Here is an 18,274-nt window from a genome sequence, read left to right as displayed (position 1 = left end):
ATGCAAAAAAAAAATCAGCTTTATTCAGACAAACAGAGAAAAGTTATTAATCTAGAATGATTTTAGTCCACCCGCCAAGAAATCGCCCAAATCTCGAATCTATCATTCGGTATAAGCTGAATTTTTACACACAATCAATCAGGAAACGCTCAGAAAAAAAACCAGATCAATAAATAAGAACAATTTATTTTTAAAATTACCCATTTTGGCTTATTTTTTATATCATAATAGGTAGATCGGAGTATATACATAACTATGAAGTAGCCGAAGATGTCGCTATACAGGGTGCTCGTTAATGTCGGGCTAATATTTCAAAGCGCGATTTCTCAGGACATTTTATAAAGAGAAGTTCACATGAACATGTCCTGCACCGGCTTTTAATTTTTCCCTATAAGGTGTTTTTTTCGTAGTGAATTTTATTTTCTATCAACAGTCTCTAATATCTTCCAAAGTTTTGAACACTATCAAGCTACTTTATCAGCCTGGTTTTGAAAATTAATTTTGGCATAACTAGATTTAAGTGTTATTAAGTTAATCGTGAATGCTGTCGAACCATTTTATGTATAATTCAAAAAGTTAATCACAAAAAATATCGAAGAAGACTTATACGGGGATGCCACTGGAGGAGCGATACACTAGAACTTTCTAATTAAAATATGGAACTTTATATCATATTAGCATATACTGAAATTAAAATAATAACTAAAGTACATTGGAGAATTTCAGAAAAAATTAAAAAAAAAAAAAATTTCAACATTGTAGCTGAATGTTTGAACTGTTCATGATACACCTTGAACTTTTATTCATAAAATGATTTCGGGAAGCACGCCCTGAAACATTAGTGCGACATTAAGGAACACCTTGTATTTACACTTATATACATATATATGTATATAATAATTCAATCTTGGCAGATTGATACAAAAATAAGGCACAATGCACATTATCAGATAAAATTGTTGCAAAAATAATGTCCTAGATGATAATTATTACAGCGCTTATCTAAATACTTTAACTAGGTAGTTTGTACAATAAAAAAATTAACAAATATTCAACAAATTAATAAAGATTTTGTGATAGCGATAAAAGGAATGTGGATTAATATTAATGCGACACTTCCCGAAACTCAATGACCGTTTGCAACCCCGTACTTAAGTCCCAGATCCCGATTCATCAAAAGTCGCGAAAATTTGTCCCGTTCCAATAACCCGGAGTAACAGGTTAAAGAATTTTGTTCCTACCTTTGAAATCATGAAGAATGAGTAAATTTAGGAAGAGCTGACAACATGCGATGGAACTCAAGTAAGCAGGATACGATATCTGTTTCTTGTTTGTCAGATCTGCATTTGCAAGCGCTTGAAACAATATCTTTCTACAGGAAAACAGACAAATATTTTTGAAATCGGGTGTGATTGTTGATAATTTAGGTAATAAAAATAAGAAAAGAAATTCTTATTCTTGGGTGACTTAGTCAATTGCTAAGAAAAGTTTGTTTACTGTGGATTTTTCCTTGTAAACTAGACGTGAGCTGAAAATTTTTCGAGTGCCCGAATCGCAATCACTAACAAATTCTATGGATGAGAGGTGCCAATATACACGTATAATAGAAATATTGACGAAAACACGGTACGCCACCACACTTTTCCAGAATGTTAAAGTGATGGTAACGAGTGATCACTAAGAAATGTCTCGTAGTGAGTGAACTGTAAACACACCGCGGCAATTAAGCCATTTACTATCTGCCATCAAAGATCTGACGGTTCAAGACATGTTATAGCATTCAAATACCCTCTGATATTTTCACACCTACTTTAGGTTTTTTTAGGTTTTCAAACTTCTTCCAGAGAATTTACAAAATCTGTTAAAACTGAACGCATAAAAACCTTTTCCATTGCCAGCTCACAACACACTATTATTGGATGCCTTGAATGGCAGTAAAGAATGCTCTTTCGCTTTTATTTATGAAAACAGTTGAATAACCGGTTGATAATGACGCGCACAGGGGTTATTATTTACCTAGGGAACTAATTGGTCAACGTCATCATCTCTATTGCTCTTTTATTTATGGTTGCCATGGAAATAAATATCAAACGAAACGTCACCGTGGACGTTACAATCCAACACGAATTGCCTCTTTGTATTTTGGAATTAATAGATGCTTAATTTATACCGTTTTGCTGTATTTATATAAAATTTAGTTAAATCTAGTCATGGAAAAAATTATATATACATCGCGGTTGAGAAGTGATTACGACCCTTGCGTCTTATATATCTAGACGCCGTAGGCGATTTCAACTTGACATTCGGATCTTAACGTACATCATTCACGACCTTGGTGTATAATGTTCCATTCGAGGTACATTGAGTTTGAAAATGCCTTACTAAATAATTTTGATTATAATTTGTATACTGCAATATATTAATAGTATAAATCAGGCAGTTGTTTTTACCTATTCAGCTATATAGCAAGAATACGCATTTTCACTGTTATCAAACAAGCAAAGCAAACTGCCTCACAGCGCGTTACAATTTCTCTCGAATTTCAGCAGCATTTAAGATAACAGTCCTCAGATATTGTTAACTTACAAAATGAGCCTACAAATATCTCAGTTTGCATTACTACACATTTTACGCAGGCATGTAACCGTACTTTTAGAGCTTTGCGCAGTTGGCCTGATCGAATTAAGAGAATTATAGGGTAATTTTTGTCTAAATTAAATACTTATTTTAATTCATTTCCGCTGTGCGATAAACAAGACAAATTGTTATGCAAGACGATCTTAATGAGTTTTGGAAGTTCATGCGTAAGAAAGGTGAAAGCAGAAACGCCTAAAGTTCATTTATACATCGCTGGCGAATGGCAAAAAACTGTTTCGGCTTGACATTGATCTTGTTTTTAAGTTAGGATTTTCGTTTGTAAACAGTAGATTAATGATTAGTAATCCACACATTATTTACATTAATAATTATTATGAACATGAAATTTAACTAACGTATTTTTTGCCCAAGCAAGAACTTTATCCGTTTTGATCTTGAGGCCTCCATAATTAATTGCTTCAAACTTCTTCGATACGTTTGAAATTCGATTGCCTATTTATTCAGTTGAAATCGACGAACACTTGATCTCTCTCCACTTTAATAATGTGGAGCGATTAACTGAAAAAAGGATCCATTATTAGGGGAAATCCTAACAATCACTCTCATGAAATTCCTCAGTTTGGCATTATTATGGAGACGCTGCCAACGCACACATTGCGACATACCTAATTAATGAACGCGGATTTGAGAAAACTTGCTCATCTACCCGAGTCCAGACAAGACCAGATTTTACATCATTACTATTTCGTTGCGAACCCAAACGATTCAGACACGAATAACTCAGTTTTTGCCCGTCAAACAATTTCCCAATTTCGGGTTCTTTGAGTCTTTTCGTTCCCACCTAGGTGGAAAACTAATTAAATATTACAATAGTTGTGAAACACAACATCGCGCAAAACAATTCATATATCACATACCAAAGGCTTAGTAAAGTCATCAAACTACAAGCGAACACAATCGCAACTTGAACAGCTGAGGCAGATGCTTAAAAAGTTATTTATCACTAACGGGCTAGGAAGCCACGTTGTAGGATCGCTTAACTCGAAGTTTCAACTTCTTGTGTCATTTGGCCCCCATCGAGGAATTGGCCGGCAACGTGGCTGACCGCTGCTGGGAGTTCATATATGGCTTCAAGCTGGACCTTGTAGATTCTCTGAGAAAAAACGAAATAATATATGCAAATAACTGCAAGAAGTAATTACCTATATTTACATTTAAGTTTTACAGGCATATTCATAACGCACGCAACAAAGACAATAGGGTTTCTGTGTGTTTTGAGAGTCCCTGCTGGTCGAATTAGACAAAACAGCTTTAAATTGCCCGAATTCAAGTGATTTTCATGAATCGATCGTTATCAAACATCGAACATGAAAGAAGTCTGATGGCGGATGCTCGAGACGGAGGTTTGAACTTCAAAATTGACGAATTGAAATTTTCCGAAATGCAACGTGGGGACATTAAGCAAATTTGAAATAACAGTACTACAGAGGACGTTTTAGGATAGGTAAATCGGTATTTACTAAAATTTGTTGACCTGCTGGCTTAAGATGTCTTAAGTGGCTGTTCACTTATGATATGAAGTAAAGCTGAACAGATAGCAGCCGCCGAAATTTCCGTCAATTACGTCGCAAAAATAAAAGTTGAAAGTTTTTTTCTCGAACTATCATAAAACCCGCCACGTAAAAGGGCGTTTGGCTGTAGTTGATTTTCATAGAAAATTTACCAAGAAATCTGCATGTATGATACTAGTCGCTCATTGTTTTGAAGAAAAATAGCTCGTTGAAAAGATACTTTTCGTCCTTCCAAACCCTAATGCTTGCACGTTTGTTTCGATCCGAACTCTGTATGAATCCGTTTTTAAAAATTGTTCTAAGCGTGGCTAGGCTTTGCACAAAAAAAGATATTAAGTGGCGTGTGAAATCGGTAGCATTTTCAGCTCTAGACACAAGATATGAAAAAAATTAATATTACAAATAACAAAATTGTGTATTTTTAGAAGTAGTTTGCGTGCCAATTTTTCAAGGTTGTGACAAATTGCGTGTGAAATACCACTTCAACCGATAGCTGACGCTCCCTAACCGGACAATGAAGAACCAGCCCTTAGAGACGTACCAAATTTATATATTTTCTCATTAATAATCCGCCAATCAGATCTAGTTCTACCAGGCTTCTATCAGTCGATTTCTACTGTAACTGTTGACTCACTCTGCGTTACTTATATTATAATGTTTATAATAAAAAAACAAGGCATACGTTACTTTACCTGAAACTTTCTATGGAAAAAGTAGGAGGTAGATTCTATACAGAGGGTCAGGACAATTGCACGCAGATATTTTGAAAGGCGATTCTTTAGATTAAATCAAGATTATTCTTCCTTTAAGCATGATGTCGCTAATGTTTAAAAATTGATATACAGGGTGTTCAAGATTCAAGAAAAAAATATATATATATTTAAAACGTCTGCACAACAGAGCTTTCACTTTCGTAGTTCACGGCCCGAGGCCGAAGGAAAATTGAGGAAACACAAATTCCTGATCTAACCGATATTACGTAAGGAAAATTTGACCAAAACACTTTTTTAGGGATTTAATAGTTTAATGTAATATGTTGAACATATATTGAAAAACGTCCAACCAATTCTAGTCTTTATTAAACTTATAAATACAATAAATACATTATTTTAATATAGCAATGTCTTTCAAAAGTCCCAGAAAACTCAAATATTTCAGGGGCAGCTTCAGTAAAAATTAACAAATTTTCTACAAGGACATGATTGATGATAACGGCAGTGTCACAAGGTTTACAGCTGCTTAGATGTTCTGACTACTTAACTATATTTTTTTAAATGCAACGACAACTTTATTTTCAACACAATCAATTCAACCTCCCATAACTACTTTACTTAAACTGGGTTTGGTTTTAGAATCACAACTATTAGTTAAAAGTTGTAGTCAAATGTTTTAAATACGGCTTAAATATAATGACAAAATTTTCTGTAACGAGGTTATCTGTGATGCATAATTCTACGACGATAACGGTATGCTTCCAAGATTACTAAAGTTAATCATGAAAAACACCTGACTTGAAATAAGCTTTACAAATAATCTCCCTGAAGAAAATATGGTGGTTTTTATTGAAGCTGTTCTTGAGATATTTGGCCGATCCGGCACTTTTGAAAGAGACTGTATATTCACTTATGGAAAATATGACAACGCGTGCCTTTGACCCTTTTCTTAGATGTATAAAATTAGTTCGGATATAATAAAATAAATGCGAAACTGCTTTTATTCTACACACTACTTTTAAAAACAACGAGCTCACTATTATTTAAATCACAGTCTATATGCAAAAAAACTTTTTCAGGGAATATGTCGCAATTTATAAGACAGTAGAACGCTATTGTGTTAGTGAAAATTAGGATCTGTATAATTAGGAGGAGAATTTCCGTACTCTAACTGTATTCAATGTCAATAGTTTCGAAAATCGTACTTACTGGAATGCTTACATGGCTCAAAAATATCATCAAAACTCTAAAATGTTTAGTGACAATGTATCGGGAATTGAAATAAAATATCCTCTTTAAAATACAAAAACATCACTGATGAATCATTAACACCCCATATTCCCTGTAGGTCCACAAGTTGCACTTAGTGTTTAAGCGTGACTTAAACCGACAATTATGTTAATTGTTAATTTAAATCATGGTTACACGCGAACTTGGCTTGAAAGTATGGGGGTACATGACTGCCAGCTGCCCGATGGACTTTGTGACATATGTGCAAATGTCCTTATTTTAACAGAGGCTTCAGGCAAAAAATAACATACCACTCTACTCTACAAATACAACTGAAAATCTGTAAATCTTGCAGCTGATGAAGGAGTGCAAACTTTCCACTTAACTTGCAATGATGTTTTGCGTTATTGCACGGGGTGGATAAATAAACGAAACAAACGTTCACGTCTCAGAGAGTCTAAATGGTAGAACTTGTATTAAGGAATATGACCAAGAAAAACATTTAAAAAATCTTCGTTTTGCAGCGTTTGCAATTCTAATTGAGCCTTGTAATATCACAGTTTTAGGTTAACATTATTGTGTTGCCGTATATTAAGAAAATGATTTTGTCACAATTTTCGGATTTGCCTAGACTTTATAAAAGTTTGTACTACTTCACCATTTATACGTAAATCTAACTAAGGTGCACCTAATTTTAACAACTATCTACCAAACAGCTCGTTTTGTTGGTATAAGTACTGACATGTTAAGAATATTATGTAAATTGTCAACTTAAACAAAAATAGGAATAAGACCATCTTTGAGTACATTCTTTTACGAGTGGGTACTTTTACCAATAATTTTAAAACTTAACGTAAAGCTTAACAAACCTCTACAGAAAATGCATATTTAAAAATGGCCGTAAAATGGTATCTAACCGTTGAGGATCATCTAAATTTTTGGTAAAGTTTAAGTAATGACCTTGTGGAAGATACCTGTAACTTAACAACGTCAAAAATATTTTGTTCAAGACGAAATAAAAAACGGATTTTCTTAAGAAGAAACTTACTTTTCAAATCGTAGCCGTATTTAACAAAAAAAAAACGATATAGCGCCAGCTGACGTTTCACCCTTAACAGAAACGCAATCCAAAACAGCTTCGTTATTAAAAGAAAATCTTAACTAGAACATGCTTCCATTTACAAATGGGCTCCTGATGAATGATGCAATTTCGAAATTTCAATACTCAGACTGTACTTGTTCAAAAATATCTAACTAATAAATATTTTTAGTAGCTCTCCAAATATATGTTACTTCATTTAAGTAACAACGATATTATTAAAGAATGCAAGGCGTATTAAATTATGTACCAAGTAAATAATACCTTGAAAGCCAATTGGCTAAAGTTTTGACAACCTGACGAAGATTAAAATATCCATTCAATTGTTGATTTAGAGCATTGGTCAGTTTTCTAGCTTCCACGGAAATTACCTTTGAAGTAAAGTTGTCAATGCATTGACCTAGTCGTTCTAAATGGTAAAATCGATTTAATTTCATTTTAGGAGGTATACAAATGTTGCTTAAAAAGTTTGAGTTTAAAATATTAATAATTCTAAAACCTCGAAAACTAATAAAAACCACTTGGCACTTTTGGACTTAACGTTTTTTATTTCCTTCTTTTTTGTTCAGTGTACCAAAAATTTAGATGACTATCGTAAGTTTCATAGTAAAGAAGGCACCTAAGAAACATTGGACCATACATAATATTAACCCAATACATCTCCTAAACGCCTTCTAAACCGATTGAGGTCGCACTATACACCCTGATAATATCAAAAAATATCTAAAAAATTGAATATCAAAAATAACCACGCTAAACTACTCAAATAATTCTTAAGCACCTGCGGCGTACTAAGTTCAAGCATCTAATAGGCAAATTCCCAGCCAGCCCAAACTACAATCCAGTCACTCACCTCGGTGATATCTTCGAGTTGTCTGAGTTTGAATTATTCGCCTTGAAGCCGCATTTTTGGATTTTCCTACTTAATCTAGATACCCATTGCCTCTGTTCTTCATTCGTAGATGCTAAAAGTAACAGTTCTTTGGCGTACGAAGGATCATAATGCAGTTTACATGGCGGCACGTTATCTTCTTTCCTATCCAAGTGGTCTTTATGAATTTTTATCCTACATCCTGCAAATAAGTTTGTTTCTTTAGTACGCTTTCACGGTTCACCCAGACTATCGACTTTTTGTCAGCCTAAAGTTTAATCGGCTATCTAATGGTATGGTTTAAACCTTTCATTATTTCCTGATTGCATTTAAATACTTACTTCGACATTCCAGGGCAGGTGGTGGCCTGAACATGTGCCATATTTGCTTAGGGCACACCTCGCATGCTGTCGGCATGTGGTAGGATATATTCAGGAACTCGTGGCCTTTATGGGAGACGAACCCAGGTTTGTCTTCAAAACTTCGGACCGATGATGTGTCGAGCATGTTATTGGGCTCCTCCGAAGTTTTTCGTGCTTCACCCTCGCCCAAGTATAGTAATTGAAAGATACGGGGAATATCTTTGGAATCTGCTCTAATGACGTCTCCTTGGGTGACTGAACGAACGTGAAATACTTTGCTGTAATAAAATTAATGAACTTTGACTGAGAAAGCAGTCTCCAAAAACATTAATGATTTTTCTATATTGTCAGAAGAATTTATGTCAAAAATACAAGAACTGAAAAAGCTACAAAATGCACATTTACTTACCACAAATCAAGAACGATCACAGGATCAGTATTCTGTTTATCACTCTCCGAATTATAAAAAATAATTTTTCTGCTAGAAACTACAACGTATTGCTTTTTCCAACCATGTCTCCTGATATTTTGTTTTAAAGGGATTGATAACCAGCCTTCGAAGACAAAATCGGAGTTCACATCGTCTCCTATAAGCAGTAACATATACACCACTAGCAATAGGTATTATAAGCAAGCAATTTACCTTCATTATCGGCAGAACTTAAGGAGGCCGTCTCACTATTTAAAGCCGCTAGTTTCAATTGCAACTGCTCAATTTCTGCATCTTTACTATCCAGTTCCATCTGAAGGCGATGTTTGTTAGCAATTTCTTCATTCAGTTGTAGCTAGAGAATATGGCAAAATGAAACGATGAACAAGGTTGTTTAACTTTCTAATGCTTTCGTTGCACCGCAAAATTAGAAAAAGTCGTGCATGAAACTTATTAGAAAATCCTATTTTACACATTAGGAAATTACCTATGGAAGTTTGTCTCAAAAAATCCATAAAGCTCACGACGACAAAATTTGAGACCCAAAATAATTATTATAAAGTACCTACTATTGCGTCCATACGTACCGATAAATCCTGAATATTCTTCTGGGAACTGGTAATTACTTGATTATATTTTTCCTTCTCCTGGCTCAATTCCTGCTGTAATTTTTTAAGATCCTTCTCTTTCCGTCTTAAATCGATGCTTGATACTTTTGCCTTCCCTGGTTTCTCTTTGAGATCTTTCCTATTCATTATTTCATGTAACTTGTTAATGGCTGTTTGCTTCAGCAAACTTTCAGTCTTAAGTTTAGCCCGTAATTTCTCGATTTCATCGCTATTATCGGATACCCTGAAATGCGTAGATTTATATAATCTAAAAACAACACTCTTCAATGAACTGAAACCTTTTGAGTTCATCCTGCAACTGTTTACAAAGCCGTGACAGATCGTCCATTTCGCGTTGTAGTTGGTCGTTTTGCCTTTTCACTTCAATTTCCCGATCCCGCACGGCATTTAAAGCAACTTCTTTTGCGTTAATATCATTTCTGTGTTTGGACAACAGGTCTTTCAGCTCCAATTCCTTCATGGTTTTCTCTTTTTCGAGATCGGCCACTGTTTCTTCCGCGATGGACCTGGCTAGCGCCTCTGAATCTGCTCTAGCCAGAGCCAATTGACACTGATGCTTCAGCGAACTACGTTCTTCTTCAAATTCTTTGTTTACACGAACCTTCTCATCGACTTCTTCTTTGAATTCCTGGGCTTGCGTCTTGTACAAGGTGGCAAAATATTGTTCAGTCTCTAGAGAATCCTGGAGCTCTTTCATTTGCAACTGATCCATTTGCCAATTTCTTTTTACTCTCATTAACTCCTCTTCTATAAGTTTTCTAGAGCCCTAACAAAAGACAAAATCGTGAACTTATAAATTAAAATATAACACATTATCTACGTTGATAATATTGGGCGGTGTCGGAAAATATTCTAAACGCTGGCATTAGTTATTGTTTCACTAATCGACTAATGCATCTGTAGAACATAAACATACAAAATAGATAAGGATTCCCGGAAGTTCAATACTTTAACACTACCTTATATCTTTTAAACGGGGTTATGACTAATTCTGGCAAATGGCACCTTTGTATACTATTTGCAAACTGCATAAACGGTCTACTTTATTGGAAACACACAAAAAAATCTCAAATTGAGTATGAATAATCTTGATAATACTTTTAATAGTAACTTATGTTATGAGGATTCCTTTATTAATACAATACGGGCTGTAAAACTGTTTGTTTACATCTTAGTTTTGCGCGGTGGAAACAATAATTTTAAAACCAGTAAGTCCAGAAAAGATCTATACATTATATGTCTTAGATATTGAAAATTGATCCTTCAGTAAGTCGAGTTTACAATTATCTTTTTGTAGCTTAGTTGGCACAATCTGTAATGCTTGTTAGCGACCGCTCGTTAATATCTAGTAGAAGGAAGACTTTTCTACAGCCTTATTAATACCGTCATGCCAATAAATATATGCAACAACATAACAATTTACAGACGTTAAAAAGCAATTAAATTTCGTATGAGAACAAGCTAGGCATCCAAATCAATGATTCGCGGAAAAAAGCGTTTTTTCAAGAAAATGTTTTCTAAACGTAGGATTGTAACTAATACTCGAAAGTTGCATCTTTTCAAAGAATTGAATATGATCCTTACAAGCATACCTGTAATTGCTGAATATCGGCTGCTAACTGGGCTTCCTTAGTTTTCAATTTGGCGAGCTCGTTAGTTTGTTGAGTTATTTCCGATTGTAAAATTGTTTTCTTCTGCTGCTCTTGTTCGACCTGTGAATGTAAAGCTCGTCCTTTTTCAATCTCCTGCCTATATTCGCCCTCCAATTTTTGCAACCTCTGTTGAATTTGACGATAATCGACCGACAACATCGAGATTTGCCTTTCCTTCTCCTGGAAATTCAGGTCCGCCTTTTGCCTTGCACTTTTCTCCTCGTTGAGTTTCGTTTGAAGTGCTTTAATTAAACATTTCTAGTGAACCACACGACATACTTTATTTGATTAACAAATAATTACTGATTTATTTTCAAGTTCACAACATAAATAAGAAAATGGGTGGCCTAGCTATCGACAAACTATACGATGACCTACAAAAGGAAGAAATTATGCACAGATCATGCACCTCAGACCTAAATGCTGAAAAACAAGTGGTAAAATTCAAATCAAAAATTGTATTTCTGCAGGCAAAAATAACATTGTTGCAAAACGAAAAGGATAGCTATTTAGTAAATGAAATTTATTTCGAAAGAGAGCTCAGCAAAGTCATCATTCTGTTAAAAAGTGAAATAACAAGAAACGATGCATGTTCAGAAGAGATACTAGGATATAAATAATATATCCGAGTTGGAGAGTTCGTTTCAAACAATGGGAAAAACTACAGGAAAACTCAGAGGGACAACTCCGAAATCATACAACAAATAGGAAAATTACAAGATGCGGCAAAATTAGTCCATTATCACGATAATTAATCAAAATTAAAGGACCAACATTATATTGAACGTCAATGAAATAACCAACAACATTGCACGGTTTGTTTTACGGAAAATTAATTTTTAAGAAATACAAAATTGTGTGACCGCCCGCAGTAGTTGTTTTGTTGAACTTATATTAGACATGCACTTTTTGTCTATTAAATACACGTTAAATGGACAGAAACTTAAAATATTGGAGTTGCACATGACATACATATGTAATATTTTCGAAAAAAATGCAAAAGGCATATGAAATAAATAAAATAAAAAAACACATTTATTATTGATGGAAATTTTCGTGAAAGCATTAAAAGATAAATCTCAGTGATATTACGCTTTAATTTCTTAAAATTTGGAATCGAATCCTAAAACATACAAATATACATGGTGATGTATCTTTTGTGTTACTCGGTACAGTAAAGTCGATAGGAAAAATTAGGATCACCCTAATTTAACATTTTGTCATAATTCAACTGACTTCGTAACTCTTCAAATAACCAACCCCCTTGTATAGCTGTAATTATTTGGATTCTCCTCAAAAACTATATGTATTTCAGGTGTGGAAAAATCACTGGACTTACACCATGCAAACAACAAAAATACTACCTATGCAAATGTATTTACCAGATATTATTCTCCCCATAAGATCTGCATTAAATAATAATAAGACCTTTAAAAATGTTATTAGACAGGCAATCTTACCAATAATAAATCTTAAAACCATTGTTTCAGAAACGACTTACCTTTTACTACCTCCATGTTGGCCTCTTCCTTATTCATCATTCGACTTTTCTCGGTTTCCTCATGCGCCTTAACCTCTAACTGGTATCTCTTTTGGGCAGTATTTAATTCCGCAGTTAATCCAGCATTTTCCTTTTCCAAATAAGATACTCTCTCACTAAGCTGAATATTATCAGTTGTTGTTTTATACTCTTTTTCTTTTATGTTCTCCAGTTCGTGATTTACTGATATTAATTTTGATTCTAATAATCGTTGATTGTCTGAGGCTTGAGCTAAAGTATTTCTGGATTGATTCAGTTGTTCTTGCAACAAAACCACTTCATTTTGCAAAGCGTCCTTTTGATTTTGAAGCGACTGCATCAAAGCTTGGTACTCGCCCATTTTCATTTCAGAGTTTGTTTTGGCCATAGTTAGTTCTGTTGATTGTTTACGCAATCTTTGACAACTCTCCGTCTCTACTTTTAATTTTTCCTGCATATCGATTATTTGTTTTTCAAGCAAATGAATTTTATCATTATGCTGTTGATTGTTGTTCATCTCTTTGGTTCTCCTACTCTGCTCCTCCTCAAATTTGTGCTGAAGATCTGACAACATTTTTTCGGTATTTTTTCGCAAATCACTTTCCGTATCCGCTTTTCTTTGCAACTCTTTACAACTATGTTTAAGCAACGTCAATTCCTTTTCGTATTTGGATATCTCATCCCTTAAATCGCCTTCACGTTGAGCCAAGGAATCCAACTGGATTATTAATATTCGTTGTTTCGCTTCTAAAGTTTCTACATTATTTTTCTCTTGTTCTAATAATGACTCTAATTTACTAACTTGAGCATTAGTATTTTTATCTGTGTATACATGGTTACTTTTATTACTATCTACGACGTCTCCAGGTAAAAGATTGGAATCTGAGTTATAAGTGAATCCTATGAAGGGGAGATGATTTCCAACAAAGGTATTTGGCACCGCAAACACCTGAAAAATAAATTACAAATATATGTATTATGGATTCATGAAATTAGGTTAAACTTGTTTTTAATATAAACTCGAAAATTTCCTGAGATAGATAGTGTGACAACTTTTGAATCTATAGAAACTCCTACAATTGTAGGGGAACGTAAGGTTTTATGACATTATTTTTCGGATTTCATCCAATTTGGACATACAAAGTACAGCTTACCTCCTCGGGAGTTTCGTCCTTCTCATAGTCGTCGAAATTCCTGGTATCGTCATCACTCACTAACTCGGGAACAACGGGAGGTGCCGAATCCCTCAAATTATCGAAAGACCAACCTTCAGTGTTAATGAAAAATGGATGATTTTTTATCTCTCCTACGCTATTTCTGCCTAGACGTCGCGTTCTATCACACAAAAGACCCTGTATAAGAGATTTCGCCTCCTTTGAGATTTCCACTTCTTCTGGGAAAATAAGGTTACTTTCGTGATACATGATTTTGTTGTATGTGCCTAAGAGACTGTCAGCGTAGAAAGGCGTTTCGCCTACTAGCATTTCGTAGACAAATATGCCGACAGACCACCAGTCACATTCTCTTCCGTATATTCCTAAAATGTTAAAAAATTCATCAGTGTTGCTGCAAACGTGAAGTTTTTTGTAAAAAAATGACTTACCTTTCCCATGGCTTTGCAGTACTTCTGGAGAAATGTAGTCGGGAGTTCCGACAACATTATTAGACCGAACTAATCCATCAGAATCCATCCTCATGCAAGTACCAAAATCTGCCAGTTTCAAATGGCCATATTTATCTAAGAGCATGTTGTCAGGTTTAACGTCTCGATGAACGAATCCCATTGAATGTATGACATCTAGTGCAAGCACCACCTAAAGGAATGCTTTCTTGAGTTAAACTAAATAACTTTTGAAATCTTTTTATTTTGTCGCCAATTGATGGTTTGTATAAGCATTCATGGTCAATTCCATTTACAAGTTTAGTGTGTAAATAATATTTTCTCATCTCTGTTTATTGAATGTAAGTGAAGTACCACCGCTACAAAGATATTGACACTAACAAAATGTTTGCTTAACAGATATCGCCAACATGACTCATTCATTGTTATTGTTATATATTCCGATTTATCGATAAAAGATTTTGACGTATCATGACGTTTCGGTAAAACCCCGCTATCGTTCCTTGAATAATGTAAAACACTAGCGGTACTAGAGTTATTACAATCCATTTTCGCACTCACAGATGTCAATTGATGTTACAGTCTTATTTTAAGGGAATATTTCTAGAGTGAAATTCGTTAGTGTACATTCAAAAACACATATCAAAATAAATTATTTATCGACACAATAGATTAAATAAAACATTAAGGTTTACCTCCATAGTATAGAACTTGGCCCATGTTTCAGGTATTTCATAATTCGACATTAAATTAACAATATCTCCTCCAGGCATATAATCCATAACCATGTACAAATGCTTAGTATCTTGAAAAGCATAATGCAGTTGAACTATCCAATCCGATTTCGCGTGAGCCATTATGTGACGTTCCTCCCAAAAAAAAGCGGAGTCAGATCTTTTGATCAAATCTGCTTTGCTTAACCTTTTCATTGCAAAGACCTAAAATAAAAATATTACATCTTAGCGGGAGTTGCTATTATACTCAAATACGTAAAATTGGTACTTTACAAGTTTACCAAAATATGATCTTGTACAGTGTGCGTGTAAAGATCGCTACCGGTCGGTTAACTTTGAAATTAATTGACATACGTATTATTATTATTATTATTAAAAATTAGGAAAATATTATAAGGCATAAAATACTACGTTTCGACATAAAGTTATCAATAATTTGCAGCGGAATGTTTACAAAACACAATTAGTCGTCACAATTGGCTTACAAAAAAAACACAAACAACGATAAAGTTTTGCTAATTGTGACTTCCGTTTTAATATCTATCTAGTCTGTAAAGGAACAGTTGGTCACTGTAATTAAACAGCAATAAAATATGTAATCACTTACCTTCCTTGTGTGCTTATGTCGTACCAGCTGCACTTTTCCAAATGCACCTCGACCAATAACTTTAATATGCTCAAAGTCATCAGTTTTCATTCTTAGATTAATAATATCATTGGCAAAGACATCATCTATAATTAAATAAAATCTTTGAATGTTTTTTTCAGGATTATTCATGTTAAAATTATGAACATAAAAGCTAATTTATAATTTTGCAGTACTTAAAACACAAAACTTAAATTTTCAAATATTGACTTATAGCACTTTTGGTCCTTAGACAAAATAGTTACACTTACACCTATTTAGATACATCTCTACATTTTTTAACTTTTTAATGGCAGGATGGTCACAGTCTGTGTAAAGAGCTTGAACTGTATCTAAAAGACAGTCAATATTGCCTTTGCCTTGGGGATCTTGAATTTTGCTTCTAAGTAAATGCAGCCTCCTCCTTCGATCTTCATCTGTTATTTTATCCATTTTCAAAAATTATCTGTAAAAGTAAATACGTAAAATAACGTTGGTAAATGTAGAAAGCATATTTATTAGCGAATTTGCCAGACTTTTCACCTACACATTACATAAAGATTTAAGATGTAGTATATATCATGTTACTTTCCTATTAAAAATCAATCATAAATAATAACTTTTCAATAAAAGTTATGTTTTTTTTAAATACAACTGCACCAATATGTAGGGGAAAAAGTGTAGGTCATTAAAAATATTATTATTTTGTTGAGCAATACAATATTATTGTTGTGCAGATTTTATTAGGTAGGTATCCCAGATGCAGGTTTAAAACTACAAATTTTTAAATATTTCCATATATAGTGAATGCCCTCATAAGTAAACATTAATGACGCCAATATTTTTGGTACATTTATGAAAGGAGTTTCTTTATAGTAAAGAAAATGATATGAATAAATAAAAAACAAACATGAATGGATAGATCAAATTTTTCTACATGCTATACAAGACTAAACAATATAGTCTTTATTGATATTCGACAAAACATGAAGATCATATCTTTAATGACTATAAAGATATGTAGGTGTAAACCTTCTCATGCTGAAACTACATTTTTAATTGAAGGTCAAATACATGAAAAATGCTGAGGCCTAACAATATGACATTATACACAAAATGTGTTTAAGAATGCTATGCAGAATTTAAAAGTAAAATAATATGCAAGGGCTTCTATTTAATTCAAGCAAGTCGACAGCTACTTTTAGTACTGAACATGGTGGGAAGTTGAGAATTGTACAAAAATAATTCAAGTCAAATTTAACACCAAATTTTCAAGTTAAATCCTATTATACTGAACAAATTGAGCAAATACCTTATATATGTGTAGTGGAATCCTGTGATGCAACATAAAATCACTTGTTGCATATCAACAAAATTTGACAGTAATTATGATTGTTGTTTTCTTGTTTTCCAAATATTGTGCTTGCTCATCACAGGGTTTTGGACTTTCAAGAGAAAATTATACTCTTCACATTTGTGAGAGTGTCTGCTTATTGAAGATTTTTTTATAGAAATACATACAAACAATTTTGATATCACTATATTTGTTGGATTGCTAAAGATGTATGAGACTTTAATGCAATCCTAAAATCTAGAACTCTTAAACTATTTTCTTCTAAAAATAAATAAGTAACTCCTTTGTTTACCTAAAAATTTTAATAATAATATGAATAGTATTGCTGTTACCCTTAAATGAAGCAATATGTATCAAAAATACCCTTCTTTAATTGCTAACGTTTCTTTTCTGTTCAGAGAGTGAAGAAAATATATTTACATCTTAGAAAGTATTGCCCCATTATTAGACTGACAATGTAAGTACACTTCTAGAAGAAAGTGACAGTAATTTTTTTAACAGGTTTTTATTAAGCAATAAGCAAAATGTTTCATTTTATTAAAATAATTTTAAGAATTACTGAAATATTTTGATGCAGTACCTTTACCACAAAGGCCCTGAAACCCAAGCTCTTGTGGCATGGTTGTGAGAAGGTTAACCTGGTGCAATAATTATTTCATTGGTAAGGATGAGAACTGAGCATATTTATCTTTTAGCAATCTTGCAACACTAGAACGCATTGCATACAGATATTCTGCAATACGTTTTGGATGCATTGATGAACATCTTTGTAAAATAACATATTTACTTAACATTAATTAGGGAGGGAGTATTGAGATTTCAGTATTCAATTTCTAAAGTATTATGAAAATAATTTACAAAAGAGGGAAGTGAGAGGCAGTAGTTACAAACAAGGCAATACCTCTGATCCTAAATACCAGAAACTCTTTGTTGGTAATATTAGAATTATTCTGTTATTCTGATCTTACCTTACCAATCGATCCAAATCAAACAAACCAAAGGGCAATCAGTCGAAGTATGTCGGATATCCAAGTTAAAACGAAATATACCTTTAATTATTACAATGATTGAATACCTTCCGATGTGTCTTAGCAAACATAATTATTTATTTAAAAAACCTATATTCAAAAGCAAAGTGTAGCCATTTTTCAGTTTTCACTTATTAATCATTTTATCAGAGACATTTTAATGAAAAGTCAATCAAACAAAATTAAAACTAAAACCGAAAGAAAACTGCACAAACGACAATGACATAACTGACATAAG

At 33.5% G+C, this 18,274-nt stretch overlaps 1 protein-coding gene across 4 annotated transcripts; it reads right to left on the bottom strand.

Annotated features, from left to right (window-relative positions):
* Window positions 1–166: 166 nt before the first annotated feature.
* Rok (Rho kinase) lies at window positions 167–18,236 on the bottom strand. 4 transcript variants are annotated; one of them, XM_066282678.1, is made up of 16 exons: window positions 17,977–18,236; window positions 15,927–16,120; window positions 15,637–15,761; window positions 14,991–15,233; window positions 14,278–14,488; window positions 13,829–14,211; window positions 12,657–13,623; window positions 12,538–12,561; window positions 11,096–11,397; window positions 9,782–10,269; window positions 9,462–9,726; window positions 9,088–9,229; window positions 8,854–9,031; window positions 8,424–8,722; window positions 8,065–8,284; window positions 167–3,751 (listed from the first exon to the last, which is right to left on the bottom strand). In XM_066282678.1, the coding sequence occupies exons 2-16, from the start codon at window positions 16,105–16,107 to the stop codon at window positions 3,661–3,663; spliced, it is 4,119 nt and encodes a 1,372-aa protein (XP_066138775.1). In that variant the 5' UTR covers window positions 16,108–16,120; window positions 17,977–18,236; the 3' UTR covers window positions 167–3,660. The 4 variants fall into 4 exon arrangements, with proteins under 4 accessions (XP_066138775.1, XP_066138777.1, XP_066138776.1 ...); XM_066282680.1 differs by having other exon boundaries at window positions 17,982–18,236; XM_066282679.1 differs by lacking the exon at window positions 17,977–18,236 and adding an exon at window positions 16,967–17,970.
* Window positions 18,237–18,274: the final 38 nt, after the last annotated feature.

Source organism: Euwallacea fornicatus, chromosome 5 (genome assembly GCF_040115645.1).
Source record: "Euwallacea fornicatus isolate EFF26 chromosome 5, ASM4011564v1, whole genome shotgun sequence".
Taxonomy (NCBI): Eukaryota; Metazoa; Arthropoda; class Insecta; order Coleoptera; family Curculionidae; genus Euwallacea; species Euwallacea fornicatus.
The sequence above is the reverse complement of the archived record's forward strand: the minus strand, read 5'-3'. Positions and strand labels throughout refer to the sequence as shown.